The sequence below is a fragment of the Mustelus asterias genome, chromosome 5 (genome assembly GCF_964213995.1).
Source record: "Mustelus asterias chromosome 5, sMusAst1.hap1.1, whole genome shotgun sequence".
In the NCBI taxonomy this organism is placed as follows: Eukaryota; Metazoa; Chordata; class Chondrichthyes; order Carcharhiniformes; family Triakidae; genus Mustelus; species Mustelus asterias.
The window spans coordinates 119,674,086-119,699,518 of NC_135805.1; the positions used below are offsets into that span (position 1 = coordinate 119,674,086).

Consider the following 25,433-nt stretch of genomic DNA (forward strand, 5'->3'; position numbering starts at 1 on the left):
AGTCTGTCCAATCTCTCCTCAATTTTCCAGTCCTGGTAAATTTCCGCTGTACCCTCCCTCATGCAATGACATGATTTCTGTAATCAGGTGACAAGAATTGCACACACAATTCAAGTTGTGGCCTAACTAATGCTTTATATAGTTCCAGGTTGACCTTCCTGCTCTTATGCTAATGAAGGAAAGAATTCCATATGTTTTGCTGACAACCTTATTGACCTAACCTAACTTCAGGGATCTGCGGGTATTCACTCCAAGGTCCCTCATTTCCTCCAGCGCTCCCAGTATCCTCCCATTTATTATGTATTCCTTTACTTTGTTTGGTATCCCCAAGTGCACTTCTCTGGGTTGAATTCCATTTGCCACTTTTCTGCTCATCTGACCAGCCCATTTATGGGCAATGAATGTTGAAGTTTGGTTGTCAGTTGCTGTCTAACTGTGGTCTGTTCTGAACAATAAAATGAACTTTTAGATTTGTTTCTTACTCTGAGGGACTATTTCAGCCAGCTTAATTATGGAGGGACATCAGTTATGATACTGTTTTTTGTAGTGGTCTAACCATATAAATTGCTTTGGCTGATAAATTCCAGTTAAAGCATATTCTCTGGACAGCGTTTAGTGTTTTGTGTCAGGAGCCCAGCAGTGGATTTCATAGCATGTCAGGAGCAGGCACCTGCCATTGATTTTGCCTGGATTGGAAAATTAATGGCCAGAAGACGCACTCGACATCCAATTAAGGCTGGGGGGTGAGCTCTCGTGGTTGGACGACCAATTGGAGCCCTCCAGCATGGAAGGAGCTGCAGAATACCAGAGCAGCTGAGAGAGAGGGTGCCTCTATCTTGAAATTAGGCACTTGCCCATCTCCATCTCTCACTGTCATAATGGGCCAAAAAGCCGGCCTTGTGTTTCAATTTCTTGGTATCGTTTTAGAAAAAGCATATATATTATTTTAATTTTCTTTCTCCCTTCACATTCCCAGAGTGCTTGGCAAATTATATAGAATATAGATCGCACGTGCCAAGCTCGTCTATCCACCTCCCATCCCTCTTCTTCAAACGCTTATCAGTATTACTTTCTGTTCCTTTCTCCCTCTTGTGTTTACCTAGCTTTCCCTTAAATGATCAATGCTATTTGTCTCAACTGCTTCATGTGACAATAAGTTCCACGTTCTAATCATTGTCAGAATAAAGAATTCCAAACTGAATTCCACATTGGATTTATTGCTACCTAATATACATGGCCCCATAGTTTTGGAGCTAGATTAACATCAAATTTAATCGCTGTCTGAATTCCTTCCTGATATTTCAAAACCGATCAAACAATTTTGCAGCCTTCACAGCACTGGCATGTTTTAAATACATTTTGGAAACAGCATGATCTTGAACCCAGAGTGTGCCAAATGCACAGCAAAATTGTGTTTTGCTTGCTGCTGTTAATGGCCCACAGAGTGCTTTTCATACTTTCTTTGACTGAATGTGGTAAGGACCATTCAAACAGCAGCTGTGATACCACTTTCAGGTCATTATGAAGCAAGCTCAGGTGAACGTCCACACTCCTATACTTTACCTCAAGTCTCCAGCTAACCCTCAGGCACGCTACAGATATGCAGTGTGAGGGACTGCCCTGGAGGTTGTCATATAGCATTTGGCATTCACATCGAGTGCAGTGTAACTCCAATCCAACTTAGATTAAGAATGACTCAGGTGGTCTATTGAATCTCCTGGCCTCTGTGTAAGCGTAACATTGAATCTTCATGATGAATGAAACTGCCTTCTCGCTCCTATTATTCAAGCTGCCAGGGGGGAGTCGAGCTTTGTGCACGTTTTCATAGAGCGAGATGCAGACAGCCAGATGCAGTCTGCAGTGTCACACAGGAGTTGTAGCTATGTCCACGATGCAGTTCTAAATCTCCATTCAGTTGTGTTCTATTTCAAGAGCATGATGGAATTTATTTAAAAAGACAATACTGTCATAAACATTGCTCGCTAAACATTTGTTGCTTGCTTAAAAAGACTCAACATGATATCAGGAATCCTCTCAAAGCCTTATAGTGACAAAAGGGAGTCTGGAACTCCTCACTCTTGTTTCCCTCCAAGCACATTTTTACAAATACACTGAGCCTTTGTACAGAATGATGCATTATGGTTTTATGTTATAGTTCTCAACTTGCACATTTGAAAATTGTAGTTACAGGCCCTCAAGATCAGGGATGTTTTTGTTTACATTATGCATAACACCATGAATACTTGAAGACTAATATTATTTACTGTAACTTATGTACATCAAATAAGTTTAATTTGGTGTTACACGTTTCACATGTTTTAATATCCTTTATATTACATATGACTGTGGCCCTGCTGACATTGTGGAGCAATCTCACGATGGTGCTGCAGTCACTCCAATAAGGTGTTCACCGAGTCTGAAATTTTCCTGTAATAAAAGCAAAACACTGTGGATGCTGGAATCTGAAACGAAGTCCAGCTTTCTCTGCTTTTTTTGTCGAGATTTTCCTGTTTTACTGAGTAACAATACCAAGGACACTGACTGATCAGCTTTGAGGATACGGATTTAGAAGAGCGTCCCAATGTAACTGTAATGGGATGGGGTCTCAGAATCTGGCAAAACTTTCAGAAGATTGTTTCTATTCAAGTAATGTGTTGGGGTACGGGGAAAAGGACAGTAAGTTATGATGCTCATTTGGGGAGCTGGTGTAAACACAATGGGCCAAATGGCCTCCTTCTGCACAACAATTCTTGATGAGAGGGACAGAGAAGCAAGGAAGTCCCCAGATTCCAGGAGGGGGAGGATTCTAGAACAATGAGTTAAATCCTGGGATCACTGGGGAGGGCTTTCTGGTATGTGTCAGCAATGGGGAGTGTTGTCGTGTGGAGGACGAGGGCCAAGGAAATGGGAGTTAATTCCCACTTTTGAACTGGTTTATGATCCCACATCTCATTTCTTACAAACAGCATCCTCCTTGTGTTTCTATTCATACCTCAAATCACTTGAAAGTACATTTTTTGCTTCTCTAAATATTTGGGCAGATATCACTAAACTATGGATGCACTATTTCATATCTCTCACTCCCATCCTACGCCAGATGTGTCTAAACATAAAATACACTTGGGTGACTTAAAACGTTATTGCATGAAGCATGAATTCAAAATTCATTACTTATGCAAATTCAGTCATTTATATTAAAAAGCCTGTGTGCCTCAAAATGATTCAGAAATGGGAGTTTTTTCAAGTGAATATGTGCAACCAAACTAAAGAGAAGAGCGGCTAAAAGTAAAAATCATTCCTCGATTATGTTTTCTGACCATTAACAAATAAATTGCAGATGTGGCCTGGAATAACTGATGTTACAGAAACATAGAAACCCTACAGTGCAGAAGGAGGCCATTTGGCCCATCGAGTCTGCACCGACCACAATCCCACCCAGGCCCTACCCCCACATATTTACCCACTAATCCCTCTAACCTACGCATCCCACGACACTAAGGGGCAATTTTTAACCTGGCCAATCAACCTAACCTGCACATCTTTGGACTGTGGGAGGAAACCGGAGCACCCGGAGGAAACCCACGCAGACACGAGGAGAATGTGCAAACTCCACACAGACAGTGACCCAAGCTGGGAATCGAACCCGGGACCCTGGAGCTGTGAAGCAGCAGTGCTAACCACTGTGCTACCGTGCCGCCCCAATCTGAACGCTTCATACCACAGGTTATAAAACAGATTCAAATATCAAAGCAAGAGTGAAAACAATGGGCAAAATCTTGAGCATTCAGTGTCTGCGAAATTGCCAGCAGGGGCTCAAGATCTGGAAGCTGTAGTTCTCGCCAATGAGAACGTGACTGGCGTGAACCAGCTTTGCATTTATTAGCATGCATTTGAATATTATTAACTGGAACCCCATATCTTGACCCCCATCTGCACAGTTCACAACAGGTTCATACAGATGTGAACTTGTCATGGGGGGTCTCCATGGAGGCATAAATGTGAGTATAGCACCCCCCCCCCCCCCCACCCCCCGGAGAAGACGGACATGGCCAGACAGTGCCCTGGCAATGTCCCTTGGAACTGCTCCTTGGAACAGGTTGGCATTGCCAAGTTGGCAATGAGAAGGGGCCGATGATCGTGAGGGCAGGGGGGCAGGTTGGAGTAAATGCTTGCTCTGATCGGGGATGCGGAGGCGAGTCCCTGAGATCTCAGTGGTGGGGTGGGGGGAGGTTTTGCCGGTGTTTTTAAGCCCCGCCCACCTCTCTGATGGCATGAATCACGCCCGCTTGATTACTTTTGGCAGAGTGTGTTAGAATCTGGAGAGAAACACACTGGTTTTCTCATCAGAAACAACACTACCATATTTTGGTAACATTTCACCCAATTGCGACGGGATATCTGTAAATCACAAGTTGTTTGATTGCTACAGTGCTTGTTGGACACCAAGCTGGCCAGTCAGCACAAAAAGTCAAGGAGTTGACCCATCTCATTGATTTGGATCTGCTCCAAGAATCTTAAAATCTCTGTTCGATTTGCCTGTTTGCCATTCTTCTAATTACAACTATTACCAATTTGCAGGCAGACCCCAGCAAGGAAATAGCTCAGAAACAACCTGGGCTTAAAAGTGGAGCTCTTTTAGAAGTTTCTGTTACTCAAGAAACCTGTTCATTAGGAATGTCTGCTGAAATAATGTTTCTGCATAATTTGCTGAAAGCATTTTAAGATCAATTAAATAAGGTGCAAAATCCAAAATCAGATTATTTTTCAGTACCTGATTGAATTTCCTAATTTTCCTAACTGCAATTGTAAGATTTCTATTGATTAAGCTGTGGTTCCCTTTGACTGTGCAATTGCTTGTGTGTTGGGATTTGTGACAGCAAAATGTGCAAAAACAATTATACCATCTCAAGATTTTGTATGCAATTGGATCTAAACTTTCTAAAATTTATAGTAAGTGCACATGTGCCAATATCACTCTGCTCCCACTTATACTGATTGCTCTCTATATCTTTGTTGTTCGCATTCTATCCTGGCAGCTCTTTCCTTGATGACATGTTGATTAGGGCATTAAATTTAGCATCCACAATTTTTTGGTAAAGTGATTTTAGGAGGTGATTTTAAGCCTCTCTGGTCAATGAGAACCAGACTTTTGGTGTCCAATTTAACTCATTCGCTTAAAAGGTTAAAACCGGCCCCATGGTCAGTTAAAACTGTCGACGTTACTTATCCAATCCAAAGCTGATGGGTTCCAATTCTATGAAGAAAGCAGCATGGAAGCCCACCCAAAATCAATGGGCTCCTTTTGATATAAATGAATCAGGTCTCAGATGTTCATTGGGAGTTGATGGCCATTTTTACTAGGTGAGAGTGAGCTCCCAGTCAGGCCCAAGCCAAGGGCCACGATTGGGCCCAGAGAGGTACGTTTTCTTTTGATTTACTTTTCAGTGGAGCTGGAGTGCTCATCTAGGCCCTGCCAGAAAATCTTCCCTGTTGAAAATTCTAGCATGTCCTGCCCATCCCTATCTCAAGATGGCCTGACATCCCATCCCATGATTTAACCTGGTGTCCTGTAGACTGTGCAATTTTATGCCATGGCCAGGTGGGATATAGATGAGACCCGAGTGTTTAAAAACTCCAGATTTCTGGAACATTTAGTGAGCTTCTATCCTCTGCTAAACCAGCCTAGAACTAGCTCAGAGTTAAAAATTGGAAGGCCTTGGATCTTGCTTAATTTCAGTTGCCAGGGCTAAGTAACGGTACCTCTAGAGCAAAAACAACCCTGAAGCTTTTATTTATTTACTAATCCTATTTTTAAAATCTATTATAGTGGTGGTCTGCCCAAGGGCGGCTCGTCTGCTCATTTTTCCACACCTCATAATCCTACACTTTCCTCTTTGGTTGCTCATCAGAAGGTCCCATTTTCGAGTTCCATGTGCAACATATTGGGAAATGGGAACGTGTGGTAGTTTCCCATTACTTCATTATGTTTGCTTGAAGAAAACACAAATACTTCTTCTTGAAGGATCCTCCTCCACCTGTAAGCAGGTATTGCTTCGCGAGGTCTTAACTCTTAATTTCACACTGCCATCAACTTTGAAAACATGCTAGTTTTGACATTGACATGGTTTGTAACCCTGCCCAAGGGTCTGGGCCTGAGGCAAAAATACAGGGAGACCACCTCCGAAGCATCTGTTGACTCCATTACCTTATTTTAGTCAATCCTGGGAATATTTAAGTGACTATTTTAGCTAACACTATAATTAAGACAATTGTCATATTGTAAAATATTTGTGATTCTTTCTAACGTAGCTTTCATAAATGATGCTCTTTGCCAACCTTAAAAACAAACAAAAAACAAACAAACAGGAAGCTTGTCAGGTTTCAACTAAATTGAAGTTGCATCTTTTGTTTCAGCTATCAGCTGTGGTATTCCCAAAACTCCGGGAAATGGCTCAGTCTTTGGCAGAGATTACAGTATGGGCAGCAAGGTCAACTACCAATGCAATGAGGGCTTCACACTGGCATCTAGTCAACAGGCAATAGCTGTTTGCAGAGAAGATGGAACATGGAGTAATAATTGGAAGACTCCGCAATGTAAACGTGAGTTTCTGTACTCATTGTATGACGTATACATTTCTGAGTGGAAAGTGTCGAGTTCTTTTATAATCCTTTATTCTATGTCATCTGAAAGAATAATTTATCATCAAAGCTCTTTGTAACTGGATGGATTCAGGATGACCTGCTTCTTGGGAAATTAATGCAACACTTAATGTTTCTTTTTCCAATACTTTTGAAAAGTTCACTGAAAAACAGATGCCACCTGTAGCTTTCTATTTTGGCAAAGATGCCTTTAACTTGCAGAGCTCTGTAACTGCTGGGATATATTTCTCTGAAGATTTTGAACCTATTCAATGCATGGTTTGAAAATGTGGATTCTACTTAAGTGTAGAAGAGCATTGATACCTTTATTTTAATATAAATTATTTTTATATTGCAGATGGTTCAGATTTAATTTCTAAAACTTGGAAAGTTACTCAAATAGGAACCGACTTTCCTGAGATTTGAGCAGATATATTTTCTTTAAAAGACGTGTATCCACAAACACCAAACACCCAGTTGGAGTATTGTATTGCATGTAGCAAACTCACACAAACAGCAATTTGATTGTGAGTTTCATAATCATATATAGCAACAAATCTGGCTGGACCACATGCAGCCATATCAGGTGCTGCTTTTTGTTTGCTAAATTTGTTCATTTTTCCAGGGTCATCTTGGAATGCAAAGATAACCACCCACCACTGCCCAACCACACTGCTAAACACCCATTCTCCTACTGACCCCACCCCACCTCACCCCCGCTTCTCTGCTGCAAACCTTGCTCTGAAACCCCTCTCCCCACTTCCTCCACCCTCAACTCCAACAATAAGTGTGAGAAGCTCATGTATCTCATTGTCACTAAAATCAAGGCCATCCAATCACTTGGCTATACTGCTTCCCTCCCTATCTCTAGCCCACCAGGCCAAACTTCCTCTTAAGTTTCCCCCTGCCCTAACACTGAACTCACATGATTCCTTCATTTCTCTTGTATTTCCTCCTCTGCCCTTGCTGAGGTCATCTTCTCCATTAAAATAATCTCTTTCTCCCTTGACTGCTTTCCCACCCAACTTCCCCTTCTGGCCCCCATGTTAGCCAATATTGTTAATAGTTCTATCTCTTCAGGAATTGTCCCTCATGTTTAAATCTGCCCTTATCAGCCCTCCCCGCAGAAAACTAATTCTTGATCCGATGACCATCCTTGCAAACTATCGGCTAATCTGAAATCTCCCTTTCCTCTCCAAAGTCTGAATCTGCTGCCTTTCCCAAAATCTCCTCCATCTTTCCCATAGCTCCATGTTTGAATCCCTCCACTTTTCTGATACAGTACCCAAACAGTTCTTATCAAAGTTACAGATGATGTGGAGATGCCGGCATTGAACTGGGGTAGACACAGTAAGAAGTCTCACTACACCAGTTTAAAGTCCAACAGATTTATTTGGTAGCACAAGCTTTCGGAGTGCTGCCCCTTCATCAAGTGAGTGGTGACTCACCTGATGAAGGGGCAGTGTTCCAAAAGCTTGTGTTACCAAATAAACCTGTTGGACTTTAACCTGATGTTGTGAGACTTCTTAAAGTTACAGATGACATGCTATGTGACTGTGACAAATATAAACTGTTCCTCCTCTCCTTTCTCAATCTGTCTGCAGCCTTTGATACAATTAACCATATCTTTCTCCTTTCTCTTTCATATTTTGTTTCAGGTTGCACCTGTGAAGTGCCTTGGGGTGCTTTGTCACCTTTTAAAGGTGCTAAATAGATGCAGGACTTTGGTGTTGATCTGTTTTTGTGATATTGATTGATGGATAAATATTGTCCAGGGGTTATCTCCTCTGCCGTCCTGCCAAAGGATATTTTATGTACACCTAAGAAAGCAGACAGGTTTGTTTTAAAGTCTTATCTGAAAGACGGCACCTCTGGTAGTGAAGTATTCTCTCAGTACTACACTGGGGTGCCTATCGAGATTGTTGTGTTTAAGTTCGGGGGTGGGACTGCTGTCTTAACTGAGAATGCGAACAACTGAGCCACAACTGATGCCTTACATTTTAATATTAGATCTTGTTGTATAGATGTAGATCGTATTATATTATTTGATATATTATTATTTAGATATATTTGGATAATGAGATATACCGAAAATAATTCAGAAAAAAGTGACGAGGATGACTCGTGGCACAGGTGAAAATGTTAATGCGGAAGGGCTCAAATGGCTAATCTTATTTTCTTTAGAAAAGGACTGATGATCTTTAAAATAATGAAAAGTGAAGATAATGTTAAATTAAGCATACTGTCCCATTTGCACATCATGTGTAGAAATGAAAGTCACTGTACAAAACTCAAACATCAAGCATGATTTGAAAGAAAAGATCTTTCTCCTGCCGGATGTGCAAAATATTTCCAGAGAGGTTTTTGAATCCGATCAACTGAGAAAGAACTTAATCTTTCCCATTGAAACAACATTGAATTATGTCAGTTTGACAGATTCCTTTGACACTCCACTGTCATGCCATGTTTGCCCTGTGAAAACAAGAAATTAGATGGGCTTTGTAACATAATCTGTAAGGATGCCGAACATTATTTCACTTGTACCGGAGAGAAAATATGCAAGAGAATGTGAAGAGCTGAATGGGGAATGCAAATGCTGAAGATGCAAATTTGATGATGCACTTCTGTCATTCTTGACCAAAAAATCTTACTTTTCTTTTACCTGATACCTTCAACTCATTAGTTCAGGCCTCATGGTAACTTATCCAGTGACACAATCACTACAGTGCTGTTACTTAGAGAGCAATGTGCATTGCATCAAAATCAAAATGAGGTAACTGTAAACAATCATTCAGAGTGAGGAGCCAAATGTAACAGGAATAATTGAAAAATGGCTGTGTAAAAATCAGAACCGGCAGTTAAATATTGCAGGATATAACGAGTCACCTTTTGCCAAAAATCTAACAGCATCTGACCGATGCATGCTGTTAAACAGAAGCAGATTGGAGAGCAATTTATAGTAAGAAAGAGGTGGTCTGTTAATTCAGATGCAACTTCTCAAATCCTCTAAACTGACACGGCAAGTTGATGAAGCAGCTATGGAAGCATATTGAACAGTTGGTTTTGTAAATAAGGCACTCCCGCCACTGGAGAAGCTTCCCAGTGGCAGACTGGGTATCAGATCGGCTACCTGCTCCTCAGAGGTGAGAAGCCATTCATGCTGTTTAAGACCTCATTGAGGAGCGATTTTAGGGCCTCAACACTAATGGAGCATCTGCCTGACATTTGTGGAGATTGCCAGCTCATTGGAGCCTGCCCCTTGCAGTAAAGGAGGCAGGGACTGGGGGTGCTGGGAGTCCAAGGTGCTCCAGTCGATTGATGGGACCAAGAGTGTGAAATACCCCAATCATGGCTGATTCCATTCCACTCCTCCATTCCAATAGACCGATTGGCCTGAATCCATTTTATTTCTTCACTGCTGTGAGGACATGAAGATCACATCCATTTTGAGATGTCCTGGTGGACCCTGATTTGCTTCAACAATGCCCACCACTCTCAGTATAGGCTACCAAGGGTCCAGAGCTGCCGGCCATCTGATTGGGCCTGTAGCATCGACAATGAGTATAGAGTTGGCCAATTTCTAGACCTCTTCCTGGAAGATTTTTGATTCCCACTTGCAACCAGCAAGTGCAAGTTCAGGACTCCAATTTGGTCCTGATGTTGGGGTCCTAAAACCTGCTGGAAAATCCAGCTCACGGTGGCATAGCAGTTAGCACTGCTGCCTTACAGTGCCAGGGACCCGGGTTCAATTCCTGGCTTGGGTCACCATCTGTGCAGAGCCTGTACGTTCTCCCGATGTCTGCCTGGATTTCCTTTTGGTGTTCCAGTTTGAAAGATGTGCTGGTTAGGTGTATTGGCCATGCTAAATTCTCCCTCAGTATACCCGAACAGGTGGCGGAGTGTGGCATTTCAGGGATTTTCACAGTAACTTGCAGTGTTTATATAAGCCTACTTGTGACACTAATAAATAAACTTAAACTTAAATGTTTCTAATTATAAGTCACCATGGATTGTCACTTCACTGTTAACATAGTGAAACGACACTTTGTGCTTCATCTCCATGTCATTTTCATCAAGTAGCTGGATTTTCACACTAAATGCCCTTTAAAAGTGAGACAGGAAGATGAATCTAATAGATAATGGTATAAGGGCTCTCTCAGAGCTGATCATTGCTAATGACTGTCAATCAATCTCACCCAGAGAATGAAACATTCAGAAATGTGCAGTCTCATTCTTTTAGGTTGTGATTTGTTTTTTTGCTTTTTAAAAATGGCAGATCTTAAATATTTATTTTCTCTTACTTTTCCTGACCGCCTTTCTGCTCCTTTAATCCAGATACTATTGCATTCCCTTTATTTCTCTTTCTTTGTAGTCTTTTCTGAAATTAAAGAAAAAGACATACCTCAAGTATATGGAGAATAAAAGAGGAGATGACAAAAGAGAATATGAATAGGTCAGGACATAAGTTTTAAAAAGTTAGCAACACACATCAAATTATTAAGGAATATAAAAATAAATTATTGAAGTATTCTACAGGCACATACATAACAAAAGAAGCTTCCCGACAGGGATAGCACTACTAAAAGATCAGGATTGAATGGATGACTTTCTAATTGGCAGGTTGGAACTGTTGGGTATCACAAGGATCAGCTGTTTACAATCGGCCTTTTGGCTAAGCTCAAGTGTAGTATGGATCGGATGTTGCACTTGGTTGAGGCCATTGGGTTACACTTAAGCTTCATTTTCATATGAAGCAATTTTTAAAAGTGGCATCTCGGCCTTTTGGCTAAGATGCAAATGAGATCAAGCCTTGGAGGAGGAAACCTCCGCCTACTCCAATCAGCTTGGCTCATGTAGATCAGGCCCAAGACAGGTGTGAAGGCCCTGTCTTGTCAGCTTGGATCGGAAATGTCTCAACTTGTTGAGACTCTGAATTGATTGAATTGGAAAAGTATTTTTAAAAATTAGTAACTAGATGGGTGGACTGCGTGTAATGTATCCAAATTTGCTCATAATACAAAGTTAATTCAAAAGTAAATTGTAAGGAGGATGCATAGAGGTTGCAAAAGAATATAGCAGGTTAACTGAATGGACAAGGACATGACACTTGCTTATAATCTGAGAAAAATTGGAGTTATCCACTGTTTTGGCAAAATAGAAAACATAATATTATTTAAATAGTGAATAAATGGAAAATTTGGTATACAGAGGGACCTGAATCACAAAGTTAGCATGAAGGTACAGCAAGTAATTATGAAGATAAATTGTTAGCCTATTGTGCAAAGGGATTGTAATTTCAGAGTAAAGGAATCTGACTGCAATTCTGTAGAGCCTTGATGAGACCACACCTGGAATTCAGTATACAGCTTTCCTTACTGAAGAAAATACGTATTTTCCAGAGAGGGGGTGCAAGAATGGTTTACTGGATGAAAAGGGGATTTGGAATTCTCTACCACAGAGAGCTGTGGATGCTCAATTGTTGAATATATTTGTAATGACTCAGGAAGCTCGGCTGGAAAGGAACATTTATTACAGAATGCAAAGTAAAACCACTACTATGGTGGACACACTCGTCCCTGCCTGAGACGACAGCTCAGCGGGTCCAGTCCTGGGCCTCCCTCGAAAAAGCCTCATGAAAAGTTTCCACTGGGCAGGCCACTGCTTGTTGCCCGGAAAACTCATACTCAACGAGCCCCACAGGGAGGTCAATCAATGATTCCCCATGGACCTCTTGGGGGTTAGCACAATGTTCAAGGCTGAAATCAATGGATCGTTGGACATGAAAGGAATCACAGGATATGGGGATTGTGCAGTAAGATAGATTCCTGGTAAAAGATCAGCCATGATATTGTTGAATGGGAGAACAAGCTCAAAGGGCTGAATAGCCTAATCCTACTTCTAGACACAATGTTCTGATGTATATGATAAGCTCACAGGTAATTAAAGCAAAATGGCAGACCACTGAATGTTTACTTCAACTCTGTATTTACTTTGGATACTAACAGGATCAACAAAACATTAGAGACAGAGATCAAAAATGATATAGTGACATTCAAAATAGAAAGGGGGGGGAGATAATTGATGAACTCATCACAGTTTAGGATGATCAAACCCTTGGATCGGATGGATTGTATTTGTGCATATTAAAAGATGTTAGGCAAGAGATAGCAGAGGCACTGTTACATAGAATTTGAGAAAGGGATTAGGACCAGAGAGCTGGCAGAAGTTGAATGAAATTCCTATATCTAAACAGGGAGAAATCATAGAAATCATAGGAACCCTACAGTGCAGAAGGAGGCCATTCGGCCCATCGAGTCCGCACCGACCACAATCCCACCCAGGCCCTACCCCCACACACTTACCCACTAATCCCCCTAACCTACGCATCCCAGGACTCTAAGGGGCAATTTTTAACCTGGCCAATCAACCTAACCCGCACATCTTTGGACTGTGGGAGGAAACCGGAGCACCCGGAGTAAACCCACGCAGACACGAGGAGAATGTGCAAACTCCACACAGACAGTGACCCGAGCTGGGAATCGAACCCGGGACCCTGGAGCTGTGAAGCAGCAGTGCTAACCACTGTGCTACCGTGCCGCCCCAAAACGCCCTAAAACAAATCTTAGAAACTATAGACCAGTTAGTCTAACATCAGTAGTAGCTAGAATGTTAGACCCTTTATTGGAAGATGCATTAAGAAATTTATCTAGAAAATGAAACTAGCGGCACAGTGATAGAACTGCTGCCTCATAGCCTCAGGGATCCGAGTTTGATTACAACCTTGAGTTACTATTTGTGTGGAATTTGCACATTCTCCCCCTGTCTGTGTGGGTTTCTTGTGAGTGCTCTGATTTCCTCCCACACTCCAAGGATGGACAGGTTTGGTGGGTTGGTCATGGTAAATTGTCCCTTATTGTCCCAGGGTATAGCGGTTAAAGGGATTAGTGGGGTAAATACATGGGGTTACGGGGCCTGGGTAAAATGCTCTGTTGGAATGTCGATGCAGACTCAATGGACCGAATGGCCTCCTTCTGCACTGCAGGAATTCTATGCATAAAGAATCATCAATGTGGATTATACGAGGGAAGCTTTGCCAATCTTGTTGAATTATCCGAATCAATAACTGAAATAGCCAAGAGAAATATCATAGATGCAAAATATTTGGATGTTCAGAAAGTCCTTGACATAGTAAACTCATCAATAAAATCAGAGTCTGAGGTAGCACAACAAATAGCATAAAAAAGAAAGACTTGCATTTATTTGGCAGCTTTCACAACCACAGGATGTTCCAAAGCACTTTCCATTTGATTAAGTACTTTTGGTGTGCAGCTGCCATGGCATTGTAGAAACTGGTTAGCAAAAGCAAAACAAAGATTTGATGGCAGGGGTTTAATTACTCGATCAGGCAGAAGGTGGGAAATGGTGAAATAAAAACAGAAAATGCTGAATAAACTCCACAGCATCAGTAGAGAGAGAAACACAGTTAATACTTCGAGTCCATATGACTCCTACAGAACTGGGAAATGATGGTTATCAAGTACCAGGGATGGAACCACTATTGTTCATGATTTACTATTAGGACTCAGAAATCAGAAATATAATTTCACAATTTTCAGGTGATCCCAATTGTGGGGTCTCATTAAAGCCAAGAAAAATTGTGACAAAATCCAAGAAGAAATTAATAATCTGGCAGAATAGTTATGTACATGGCAAATGAATTTCAGCGTTCATGGGAGTGAGCTGAGGCTGTTTAGTTTGAAGGATAAGGAAGGGACGCTGTGCTTGGATAAAAAGAGTCCAAATGAGGTCGAAGATAAAGATCAGAGATGGGGTACAAAATCACAAATCAGGTTAATAACATCCTTAAAAAAATACAAACAATGCTCTGTCCTGCATTGCTACAGTGATAGAATTGAAAAAGATAAGAGCTGGAATTCTCTGGCTGTTTGCGCCAACGGGATTCTCCAGTCCTGTCAGCAGCGCATCCCCACCCGCGGTTTCACAGTGACATGGAATGACATCAATGGGAAATCCCACTGACAGCAGAATCCCACCGCTAATGACCAGCACACTGCCTTCCACTGCTGGGAAACACGCCATGGGAAGCTGGAGTATTTCGCCCAAGTCCTGTGAAACTATTGTGTACAGTTTTGATCTCCTCCATGTCACAAAAAAAGCTTTTGAGGGCACTAGAAAAAGTGAAAAATGTATTTACAAAAATGATGTCATAGCTGAGAGGTAATGCTGGTCAGGGGAAAAGAAACTGAATAGGTTGGATCTTTATTCTCATAAAATGAAGAAGCTAAGAGATGACCTGATGGAGGTTTTTAAAGACTATGGACATTTTTAACACTTAGAGAAAATGTTTCCACTTCAGTGGACCATCCATAATAATGAGCAATGTAAAGATATTTAAACCAAGTCTATCATCAACAAAATGTGTCTTTTTACCATGGTTAAACCAAAAACACCAGTTCCAAATCCTGGGATTTCAATTATGATTTGTTGGCTGCCCTATTTGCTGTCTCACTGCTGTCCCGCTCCCAACTCCTCACTGTTTTCCTCCAGCTCAATATCCTGCTCACGTCCTGTCAATGGACTGTGCGCAAGGTAATGAATGAAGTAATCAAGGGGCGGAAGGGGGACAATGAGTGAAGTGACCAAGGGTTGTGAGTGGGGCGGTGTGTGAAGTGACCAAGGGTTGTGAGTGAGGCGGTGTGCGAAGTGACCAAGGGTTGTGAGTGAGGTGGTGTGCGAAGTGACCAAGGGTTGTGAGTGGGGCGGTGTGTGAAGTGACCAAGGGTTGTGAGTGGGCGGTGTGTGAAGTGACCAAGGGTTGTGAGTGGGGTGGTGTGCGAAGTGACCAAGGGTTGTGAGTGGGGCGGTGTGTGAAGTGACCAAGGGTTGTGAGTGGGGCGGTGTGTGAAGTGACCAAGGGTTGTGAGTGGGGCGGTGTGTGAAGTGACCAAGGGTTGTGAGTGGGGTGGTGTGCGAAGTGACCAAGGGTTGTGAGTGAGGCGGTGTGCGAAGTGACCAAGGGTTGTGAGTGAGGTGGTGTGCGAAGTGACCAAGGGTTGTGAGTGAGGCGGTGTGCGAAGTGACCAAGGGTTGTGAGTGGGGCGGTGTGCGAAGTGACCAAGGGTTGTGAGTGGGGCGGTGTGTGAAGTGACCAAGGGTTGTGAGTGGAGCGACGTGCAAAGAGACTAAGGGTAGGGAGTGGGGTGGTGACAGAAGAAGCCGAGGCTTGTTATCGAGTTATAGATGTGTACAGCACAGAAAAAGGCCCTTTGGCCCATCGAGTCTACACTGGTTAAAGGTAAACCATCGAACTACTTTAAATCCTACTTTCCAGCACTTGGCCCAAAGTCTTATATGCCTTGGCATCACAAATGCACATCTGAATATTTCTTAAACGTCACGTGGGCCCCTGCCTCTACCATCCTTTCAGGCAGTGAGTTCCAGAAGCCCGCCACCCTCTGGGTAAAAAAAGGTTTTTCTCACATCCCCTCTAAACTTCCTGTCCCTTATCTTAAATCTATACTCTCTGGTCATTGATCCCTCCATCAAGGGGAAAAGTTTCTTCCTGTCTACTCTATCTATGCCCCTCATGATTTTCTACATTTCAGTCATGTCCCCCCTCAGTCTCCTCTGTTCAAAAGAAAACAATCCCAGTCTATCCGATCTCTCTTCATAACTAAAACTCTCCAGCCCAGGCAAAATCCTGGTAAATCTCCTTTGCACCCTTTCCAGTGCTATCACATCCCTCCCATAATGTGGATTCCAGAACTGCACAATATACTCCAGCTGTGACCTAACCAATGTTTTATATAGTAAGCTCCCTACTCTTAAACTCTATGCCACAGCTAATAAAGGCAAGTGTACCATATGCCTTCTCAACCACTTCATCCACCTATCATACTACCTTAATGGAGTGGAGTACATGCACAGCAAGGTCCCTCTGATCCTCAGTGCTTTCCAGGGTCCTGCCATTCATCATGTATTCCCTTGCCTTGTTTGTCCTGTCAAGTGCATCATCTCACACTTATCCGAATTGAATTCCATTTGCCACTGATCAGCTCATCAGACCAGCCCGTCTATATCTTTCTGTAATCTAAGGCTATCTTTCACACTATTTACCACCCCACCAGTTATTATATCATCTGCGAACTTATTGATCAACCCTCCTACATTCATTTTTAATCATTTATATAGAATGCAAACAGCAAGAGCCCCAAAACTAATCCCTGCAAGACCCCACTGCACACAGTCTTCCAATCAGAAAAACACCCCTCGTCTATCACCATCCACTTCCTGCCACTTAGCCAATTCTGGATCCAATCTGCCAAATTTCCTTGGATCCCATGAATTCTGACCTTTACTATCAGTCTTCTGTTTGGGACCTTATCAAAAGCCTTGCTCAAGTCCAAGTAGACTATGTCAAATGCATTGCCCTCATCGAGAAACCTCTTCAAAAAATTCAATCAAGTTGATCGATATGATCTCCCCTTCACAAAACCATGCTGACTGTTCTTGATTAATCCCTGCCTCTCAAAACACAGATTAATTCTGTTTCTCAGAATTCCTTCCAATAGTTCCCCCCCCCCCCCTTCCCCCCCCCCGAGGTTAGGCTGACTGGCCTGTAGTTTCCTGGTTTATCCTTTCCTCCTTTCTTGAACAATTGTACCACACTGGCTGTCCTCCAATCCACCGGCACCTCTCCTGTGGCCAGAGAGGAATTGAAAATTGTCAGTGCCCCTGCTATTTCTTCCCTTATCTCAGTCAATAGCCTGGACTACATTTCATCTGGCCCTGGAGATGTATCTATTTTAAAGCCTGCCAGACAACTCAGAATCTCCTCTCTGTCTGGATTAATTTCTTTAATTGTTCCACAGCCCTGCTCCCTGACTTCTATATCCACATTGAGACCATGTCGCTCTGGTGTCACATATAGGCCAGACCAGGTAAGGATGGCAGATTTCCTTCCCTCAAGGACATTAGTGAACCAGGTGGGTTTTTCCAACAATTGACAATGGTTTCATGGTCATCAGTAGATTCTTAATTCCGGATTTTTTTTTATTGAATTCGTGACGGGATTCGAACCTGGGTCCCCCGAACATGAGTTGAGATTCAGGATTAATTGTCTGGCGATAATACCATTAGGCCATCATCTTCCTTGAATGGTGGTGAATAAAGATGCCAAAGGTTGGGATCAGGGCGGCGAATGAAGAGGTCAAGGGTTGAGCGCAGGGCAGCGTAGGAAGCAGCGAGCGAAGCAACAAGTGGGAAGTGAGTGAAGTAGTAAGTGGGGCATCAAGTGGGCAGTGAGTATTCAAGAGATACACAACAATGATGTCACCAGCACCGTGAATGTGCCGACACGTGGAGTGAGTGCTGAACTTCCTTTTCCAGACACACAACAATGACATCAGTGGCTTTCTGTTTCTGTGAGGTGGCAGGAGATGCAGTGTATAAAAATACTTTCAGGACCACTGAGAGCCTTTGGCAATAATTATGAAATTAGAACATTGTTAGAATCCTGCTTACAACACATTAATCAAGGTGTGTCTTTTCTAAGGGTTCCTTCAGCAAGAAGTAAGAGTGGTGGTTCTTCAGCTCAATGATTTCTATATGATTGCATTCTGAGGGAGTGGCGGGGGTGGGAGCTCAAAATCCCATCTTCTGGAAAAGCATAGAATCACTGAGAGCAACTTTTGAATTTCCACATTTAATTATGCATCTGGAGATGCCAGAAGTTGCTGTCAGTTTCAGAGGAGTCATGAATGCAAATGGCGACCATTTCATTGTGATTACATTTGCAAATTATGGGCCAGTGTTGTGCCTGAAAAATCAACTGGGAAGCCGCAACAGCGAGAAAGTTTGGTCCCTAAAGTGAGGTAAAGGAAATGAGATGTGTAGCATCAGTCTTCAAAATAGTTCATTACAGATTAGTACCACAGACAGGTTGATAGATAGGTTTTATTATTTTACCGAGAAAAGAAGCATTCTTGTTTATCTGCTAATTAAGAAACTGCCGTGGAAAACCAAAATAACTCCAGGAGTCAGCTGTAAAGGAACGGTGCTATATTGCCCAAGATAAAGTAAAGGAAAACCACGAGCCTGTTGTGAACACAAACAGGTCCCAACCAGGGCAATATAATAATGGACCCACTCAGGGGTCTGCTTTATAAAGGGCTCGGTATATGAGTTCCACCTTGTAAGGTAATTATCAATCAGCCGAGTGCTTATGTTCTGTGAGTACTACAGGAACGTCAATCAGGGATCCCCCGTGCAAGTTCTGGGGGGTTATCACAAAAATACATTCTCAGAAATCAAATTCTCTTTACTTTTGTTCATGAGTCATTAGCCTTTGTGACAAATATTCTCCCATTTTTTTATTCAAGTGGAGATTTGGATCGAACGGCTTTTCACTTTCTTCCCTCTTCCTGGCTAGGAAATTGCTCAATATTTTGTGATGTTTTCTGCCCCAAGAAGGGTAGGAGAAACTTTCAGCTTGAAAGACAAGGTAACCTTTCAGTGCAATCTTTCCTTGCATCCCCTTGGAAAGTGTGGATTTTACAAATTCAGACTACCTGCCAAGGACAAGATAGGGAATCAAACTAAGTAAATAAAATGAGTGCATTACAAATTTAAATTAATACAGGCTGCTTCAAAGTGATAATTGAATAGCCTAAGCATTTGTAACCCCATATGATTCTTGAAAGGAGCCCATGATTTTGAATTGTTAATCTGGGCATTAATGTGTTTTAAATTCACAGGCTAAATGTGATTACATCATTTACTTTAGCTAAGTGTGTCCGAATACCATAATGACATTTTTCAGTTGTTTGACAATTTTATTTAATTGGAAAATGAAGAGTTGAAAGGCTATGAGCAGTAAATCTAGAAGCAACAATAGGTACCTACTGCTTACAGACTAAATGTAGGTACAGAATCCCATTTGACAGGATTTCAAAAGCAAGGTGAAACCTACATCAAACCTGGAGTTTAAATTGAAGGAGTTAATGGAAAAAAGCTTCAGAAAGTAACCTTTCCTATTTCAAGCCTGCCATGGAACAGCACTTAATTAGTTTGCATTTTAACTATCTATTCATCCACTTTATCTGTCCCCTATTTCTCATCAAATTAGACAACAAATAACATTGAGTTGTTCTTTTCTGCAGCAATTATTTTGTTACTTGGATAGGTTATTAATTCAACATACTGGGGAAAAAAATCTATATCAGTTGAAACATAGGCAGAATTTTATCTGCCAAGCAAATTTGGGTGAGCATGGGGAGTGTATCCTTAAAACTGACATGTCAGGATCTTGACATCCTGCCCTTCTGGGTTACACCCAGGAGTGCTTGTGTGTGTTCAGGGAACCCACTTGGAGCTGTTGAGTAAGTGACGGTCATGTGCAAATATGTCATCGACTGGTACTTTGCTTAACTATTTTGGCTTTAACAGCAAGCAACAACCACCAACTCGTGAAGATCAACCAGGAGAGTATACAATGGGAAATGCATCTTTAATGAACTGACAGGCTGCGATGGCAATGAAAAATGAAACTGATGAGGTACAGCCATGCCCAGGTCAGAGCACAGCACACCTGACGGTGTGCTCTCACTGCTTGACTGGTTATTGTCAACTTCATTCAAGTTAGTTCACTCGTCTCGCACTTCTTTCATCTTGAGCTGAGCTTTCCTGCTGTCAGCTCTGCCTCGCCTCTGATGAGGAACAAGAGGACCAGCAAAAGAGTCGACCAGCAGATGTTGAGCTTTCTAAATATGTCAGCACCAGTGAGGCAGGAGATTCCAGAATTTCACTGCCAATTAGTGCTGTCATCTACAGCTTCCTAGACCAAGAATTCCTTCCCAGAGGACCAAGTGGGTACACCACAGGACCGATCACAATCTTCACCTCTCTGCCTCTGCACGAGGTTGGGCACTCTCGTCTGCCGCAAGCAGAGAAAGAAAGGAAACAGGACCAGTCAAGAGCAGAGGCTGTCTCAAAGTGCATTACACCCACTGCAGTTTGTCTGAAGTGTTGTCACTGGTGTTAGAAAAGCAGAGAGTTATGAGTGTTTGAATTGATTTGTGTTGTAAGGGAGAAGGACAACATTTGTGGAGGGTGACTGTGAGGCATGGATGTGAGAGGCCAGTAGGCTGAGGATGAGTGTGAGTATTGGCTGTTCAGGTGGGGATTTGATGATGTGCCAGGACAAAGAGGAATGGGTGAAGCTGCAAGGTGTATTTGTCCTCATGGTGTGGTGCAGAAGAATGCTGGGAAAGGCAGATTGTGGGGACACTTTAAAATCTGATCCCACTCACCCTTCCTGCCCTCCTAAGGTCCTGAATCTTCTTCCTGTACTAAACACTGTTCGGACAGACCACACTCCTTCAGCTGACCTCCTCAAGCTTTTCCATTCCTTTTCCTCCCGTACTTGAGAGGGCTCAATTCACGACAGCTTCTCAGATCTGGTAATGGGATCTCCAGGTTAGAGTGAGAGAGCTGGGCAGTAACTTTCCCCAGGACTCCTCTCCATCCCTGTGGTTGGAGTGTCAGGAATCCATGTTCAGCTCAGCAATTTGAACTCCAGCCTTTGATCCTTCTTTTGACAAATTTGGTACACCACCCCACCATCTGTTTGGTAAACACAGAACGAAACTTGGAAACTAATGCTCAGCTTAAAAAGACACGGCAAGCCTGCTCAATGGCTTCCTGATCTGTTCTCAATCCCATCAGTTTGTCTGGGATTTTCCGTTCAAATTCCACTCTATCTGTTAAGTGGAATACTTGTGCAGTATGCTCATCAGAAAGAAAAGTCCTTGAGGTGATCATGGGCAGCTATACAAATATGTCAATCCAGTATTTGATTATAGTAGAAGATTTAAAAAAATCTAGGCTGTATTAGCAAGAAGACAGAGTATAAGTTCAAAGAGGGTTGTATAAATATATAAGCAGCATATCCACACTCTACCGTTACCAGGCACCCAGGCCTGGCTCAGTGAGGAGTGTTTGAGAACAGGCCAAGGCAGCTCCAAGCATACTTAAAAATGAGGTAACAAACTGGTGAAGACTTCAAAAATGCTGAACAGTGGAAGCAGCATGCTAAAAGCAGAGTGAAGTGATCTCACGACCAATGAATCAGTTCAAAACTCTGCAGTTCTGCCACATCCAGTCATGGCTGGTGGTGGATAGTTATGCAATAGGAAGACAAGGCTCCATGAACAGCCCCATCCAGAATGATGGGGAAGCCAAACATATTATGCAAAAAACAAGACTGAAGCATTTGCAACCATCTTCAGCCAGAAGTGCTGAGCTTCTGATGATCCCCATCATCACAGATGCAAGTTGTTAGTCAATTCAATTTGACCTGTTATCAAGAAATGACTGAGGACACTGGGTAGAGCAATAGTTTTGGATCCTTACAATATTCCAGCAGCAGCACTGAAGTCTTGTGCTCCAGGAGACGCAGTGTCCCGAGCCAAGCTGCTCCAGTGCGTCTATGATGCTGGTGTCTACCCGGCAATGTGAAAAATTTCTCAACTATGTCATGTTCATAAAAAACAGTACAAATACAATCTGGCCAATTAACACTCTATCGGTGTATTTTCAATTAAAGCAATGGAAGACGATGTTATCTAAAGACACTTTAATCATAGTTTGGATTCCACAAGGACCAGTTCCTGACCTCATTACAGCCTTGATTGAAACATGGACAAATAGCTACATTTGGGAAGTGAGGTGAGGGTAACTGTCTTTGGCATCATGGTAGCATTTTATTGTGTGTAGCCTCAAGGAGCCCTAGCAAAATTGAAATCAATGGGAATTGGAATGGAAAATTCTTCACTGTCTGAGACCATGGCTAGCACAAAGTATGTTTGTGCTGGTTGGAAGTTAATTATCTCATTTCCAGGACATAGTTGCAAGAGTTCTTCAGGGCAGTGTCCTAAGCTCAGCCATCTTCAACTTCTTCATCAGTGACACTCCCTCCATCATAAGGTCAGAGGTGAGGGCATTCACTGATAATTGCACAATGTTCAGTCCCATTCATAACTCCACAGATAATGAAGTAGTCAATGGTCCCATGCAGCAAAGCTGAACAATATTTGGCTTGATATGTTGCAAATAACATTCGCACTACTCAAGCGCCAGGCATCTTCAACAAGAGAAAATCAAACCATCTCCCCTTGGCATCACTATTGCTGAATCCACCCTCCAACAGCAACCTGGGGGTTACCCCAAACAGAAACTGAACCAAACAGTTAGAGAAATGACTGCTATAAGAGGTCAGCTTCCTCCGTTTTTACTTCTTAACTCACACGTCGACTTGCCAAAGCCTGCCCATAATCTGCAAGGTACAAACAAAGACTGCAATGAAATACACCACATTGGCTTCCAACAAGAGTCAGGAGCTCAAAATCATCCCGGAAAAACAGGCAGTTAACCCTAACTCTAACCCATCTACTGGCATCCATTCCCACCACCATCAGTGCACCGTGACAGCAGTGTGTAAGAAGATGCATTGTAGTAACTTGGTATCTTCCAAGCCCAAAAGCTCTTACTGCCTAAGAATCAGGGCAGCAAACAAATGGCAATGGGCAATAAATGCTGGCCTAGTCAGCAGTGCCTACGTTTCATGAATGGAATTTTAAAAATGATCACCTCTTGAGTTTCCCTACAAGTTACACAACATCCTAACTTAGAATTACATCTCTGTTCCTTTACTTTTACTGGGTCAAGATTGTGAAACTGCCTGCCTAACAGCAATGTGAATGTTTCTCACAAGGACTGCAGTGGTTCAAGCAGGTGGTTGACCCTCACCTTCTGACGGGAATTCAGGATTGGTAGGATATGCTGGCTTTGCCATTGATGATGTGGAGATGCTGGCGTTGGACTGGGGTAAACACAGTAAGAAGTTTAACAACACCAGGTTAAAGTCCAACAGGTTTATTTGGTAGCAAATGCCACTAGCTTTCGGAACAGGCTGTCCCTTCGTCAGGTGCAGTGGAGAAATGCTCACAAACTAGCTCCGAAAGCTAATGGCATTTGCTACCAAATAAACCTGTTGGACTTTAACCTGGTGTTGTTAAACTTCTTACTGTGTTTGCCATTGATGCCCACATCCCACAAAGTATGTTTAAAAAAAGGCGATTTTGCAGAATTCTGCCACAAGGTTATGGGAGTGAAGGCAAATTGAATTAGAGTTTTGAAGCAGATGAGGTGAATTGAGAAAGTCAAATAGTTCAGCGTGGTCAATGATTCAAATATCAGAATACACAAGTGAATAATCAGAAATGTTAGGAGTAAGATAGTAAATCAGGGAGGACTGTTTTTCACAACTAGTAACAAAGTTATGGCAACATGGCAGCTATCTGAATGCAACATGAAAAGCTAAAAAAAAATGAGCCAAAACCAACCCACCAAAAAAAACCAATTAGAACAGGGTAGATCCAGAAGTTATCATCTGAAATTGTTAAACCCAATATTTGAGTTCAGAAGCCTGTAAAATGTGGTGTTGAAAATTGAGGTGCTAGAATCATAGAATCCCTACAGTGCAAAAGGAGGCCATTCAGCCCATCGAGCCTGCACTGACAACAATCCCACCCCTTAACCCCACGTATTTACCTTACTAGTCCCCTTGACACTAAGGGGCAATTTAGCATGGCCAATGTATCTAACCTGTACATCTTTGGACTGTGGGAGGAAACAGGAGCACCCGGAGAAAACCCACACAGACACGAGTAAAGCGTGCAAACTCCACACAGACAGTGACTCGAGGTCAAAATCAAACCTGGGTCCCTGGCGCTGTGAGGCAGCAGTGCTAACCACTATGCCACTGGCGTTTCTTCCTCACGTTTAAGAACATAAGAACTAGGAGCAGGAGTAGGCCATCTGGCCCCTCGAGCCTGCTCCGCCATTCAGTGAGATCATGGCTCAGCTCCACTTACCCATCCTCTCACCATAACCCTTAATTCTTTCACTGTTCAAAAATGCATCCATTGTTGCCTTAAAAACATTCAATGAGGTAGCCTCAACTGCATCACTGGGCAGGGAATTCCTCAGATTCACAACCCTTTGTGTGATGAAGTTCCTCGTCAACTCAGTCCTAAATCTGCTTCCCTTTATTTTGAGGCCATGCCCCCTAATTCTAGTTTCACCTGCCAGTGGAAACAACTTCCTGCTTCCATCGTATCTATTCCCTTCATGATCTGAAATGTTTCTATAAGATCTCCCCTCATTCTTCTGAATTCCAATGAGTATCACCGCAGTCTACTCAGTCGCTCCTCATAAGCCAACCCTTTCCACTCCGGAATCAACCTAGTGAATCTCCTCTGTACTCCCTACAGTGCCAGTATATCCTTTCTCACGTAAGGAGACCAAAACTGTACATGGTACTCCAGGTGTAGCCTCACCAGCACCCTATACAGCTGCAACATAACCCCGCTGTTTTTAAACTCCATCCCTCTAGCTATGAAGGACTATGAAGGACAACATCCCATTTGCTGCCTTAATTACCTGTTGCACCTGCAAACCAACTTTTTGTGATTCATGTACAAGGACACCCAGGTCCCTCTGCACAGCAGCATGCTGCAATTTTTTACGATTTAAATAATAGTCCATTTTGCTGTTATTCCTACCAAAATGGATGACCTCACATTTATCAACATTGTACTCAATGTGCAAGACCCTTGCTCACTCACTTAGACTATCTATATCCCTTTGCAGACTTTGTGTCCTCTGCACAATTTGCTCTGCCACTCATCTTAGTGTCATCTGCGAATTTTGAC

General features: G+C 42.6%; 1 protein-coding gene across 1 annotated transcript in view; it reads left to right on the forward strand.

Annotated features, from left to right (window-relative positions):
• The window catches only part of csmd1b (CUB and Sushi multiple domains 1b), a 2,043,836-nt gene that overhangs the window by 1,860,152 nt on the left and 158,251 nt on the right, over positions 1–25,433 (forward strand). Inside the window, exon 52 of the mRNA XM_078213588.1 lies at positions 6,415–6,600. Coding sequence (XP_078069714.1) covers positions 6,415–6,600 — 186 coding nt within the window. The remainder of the gene's footprint in view (positions 1–6,414; positions 6,601–25,433) is intronic.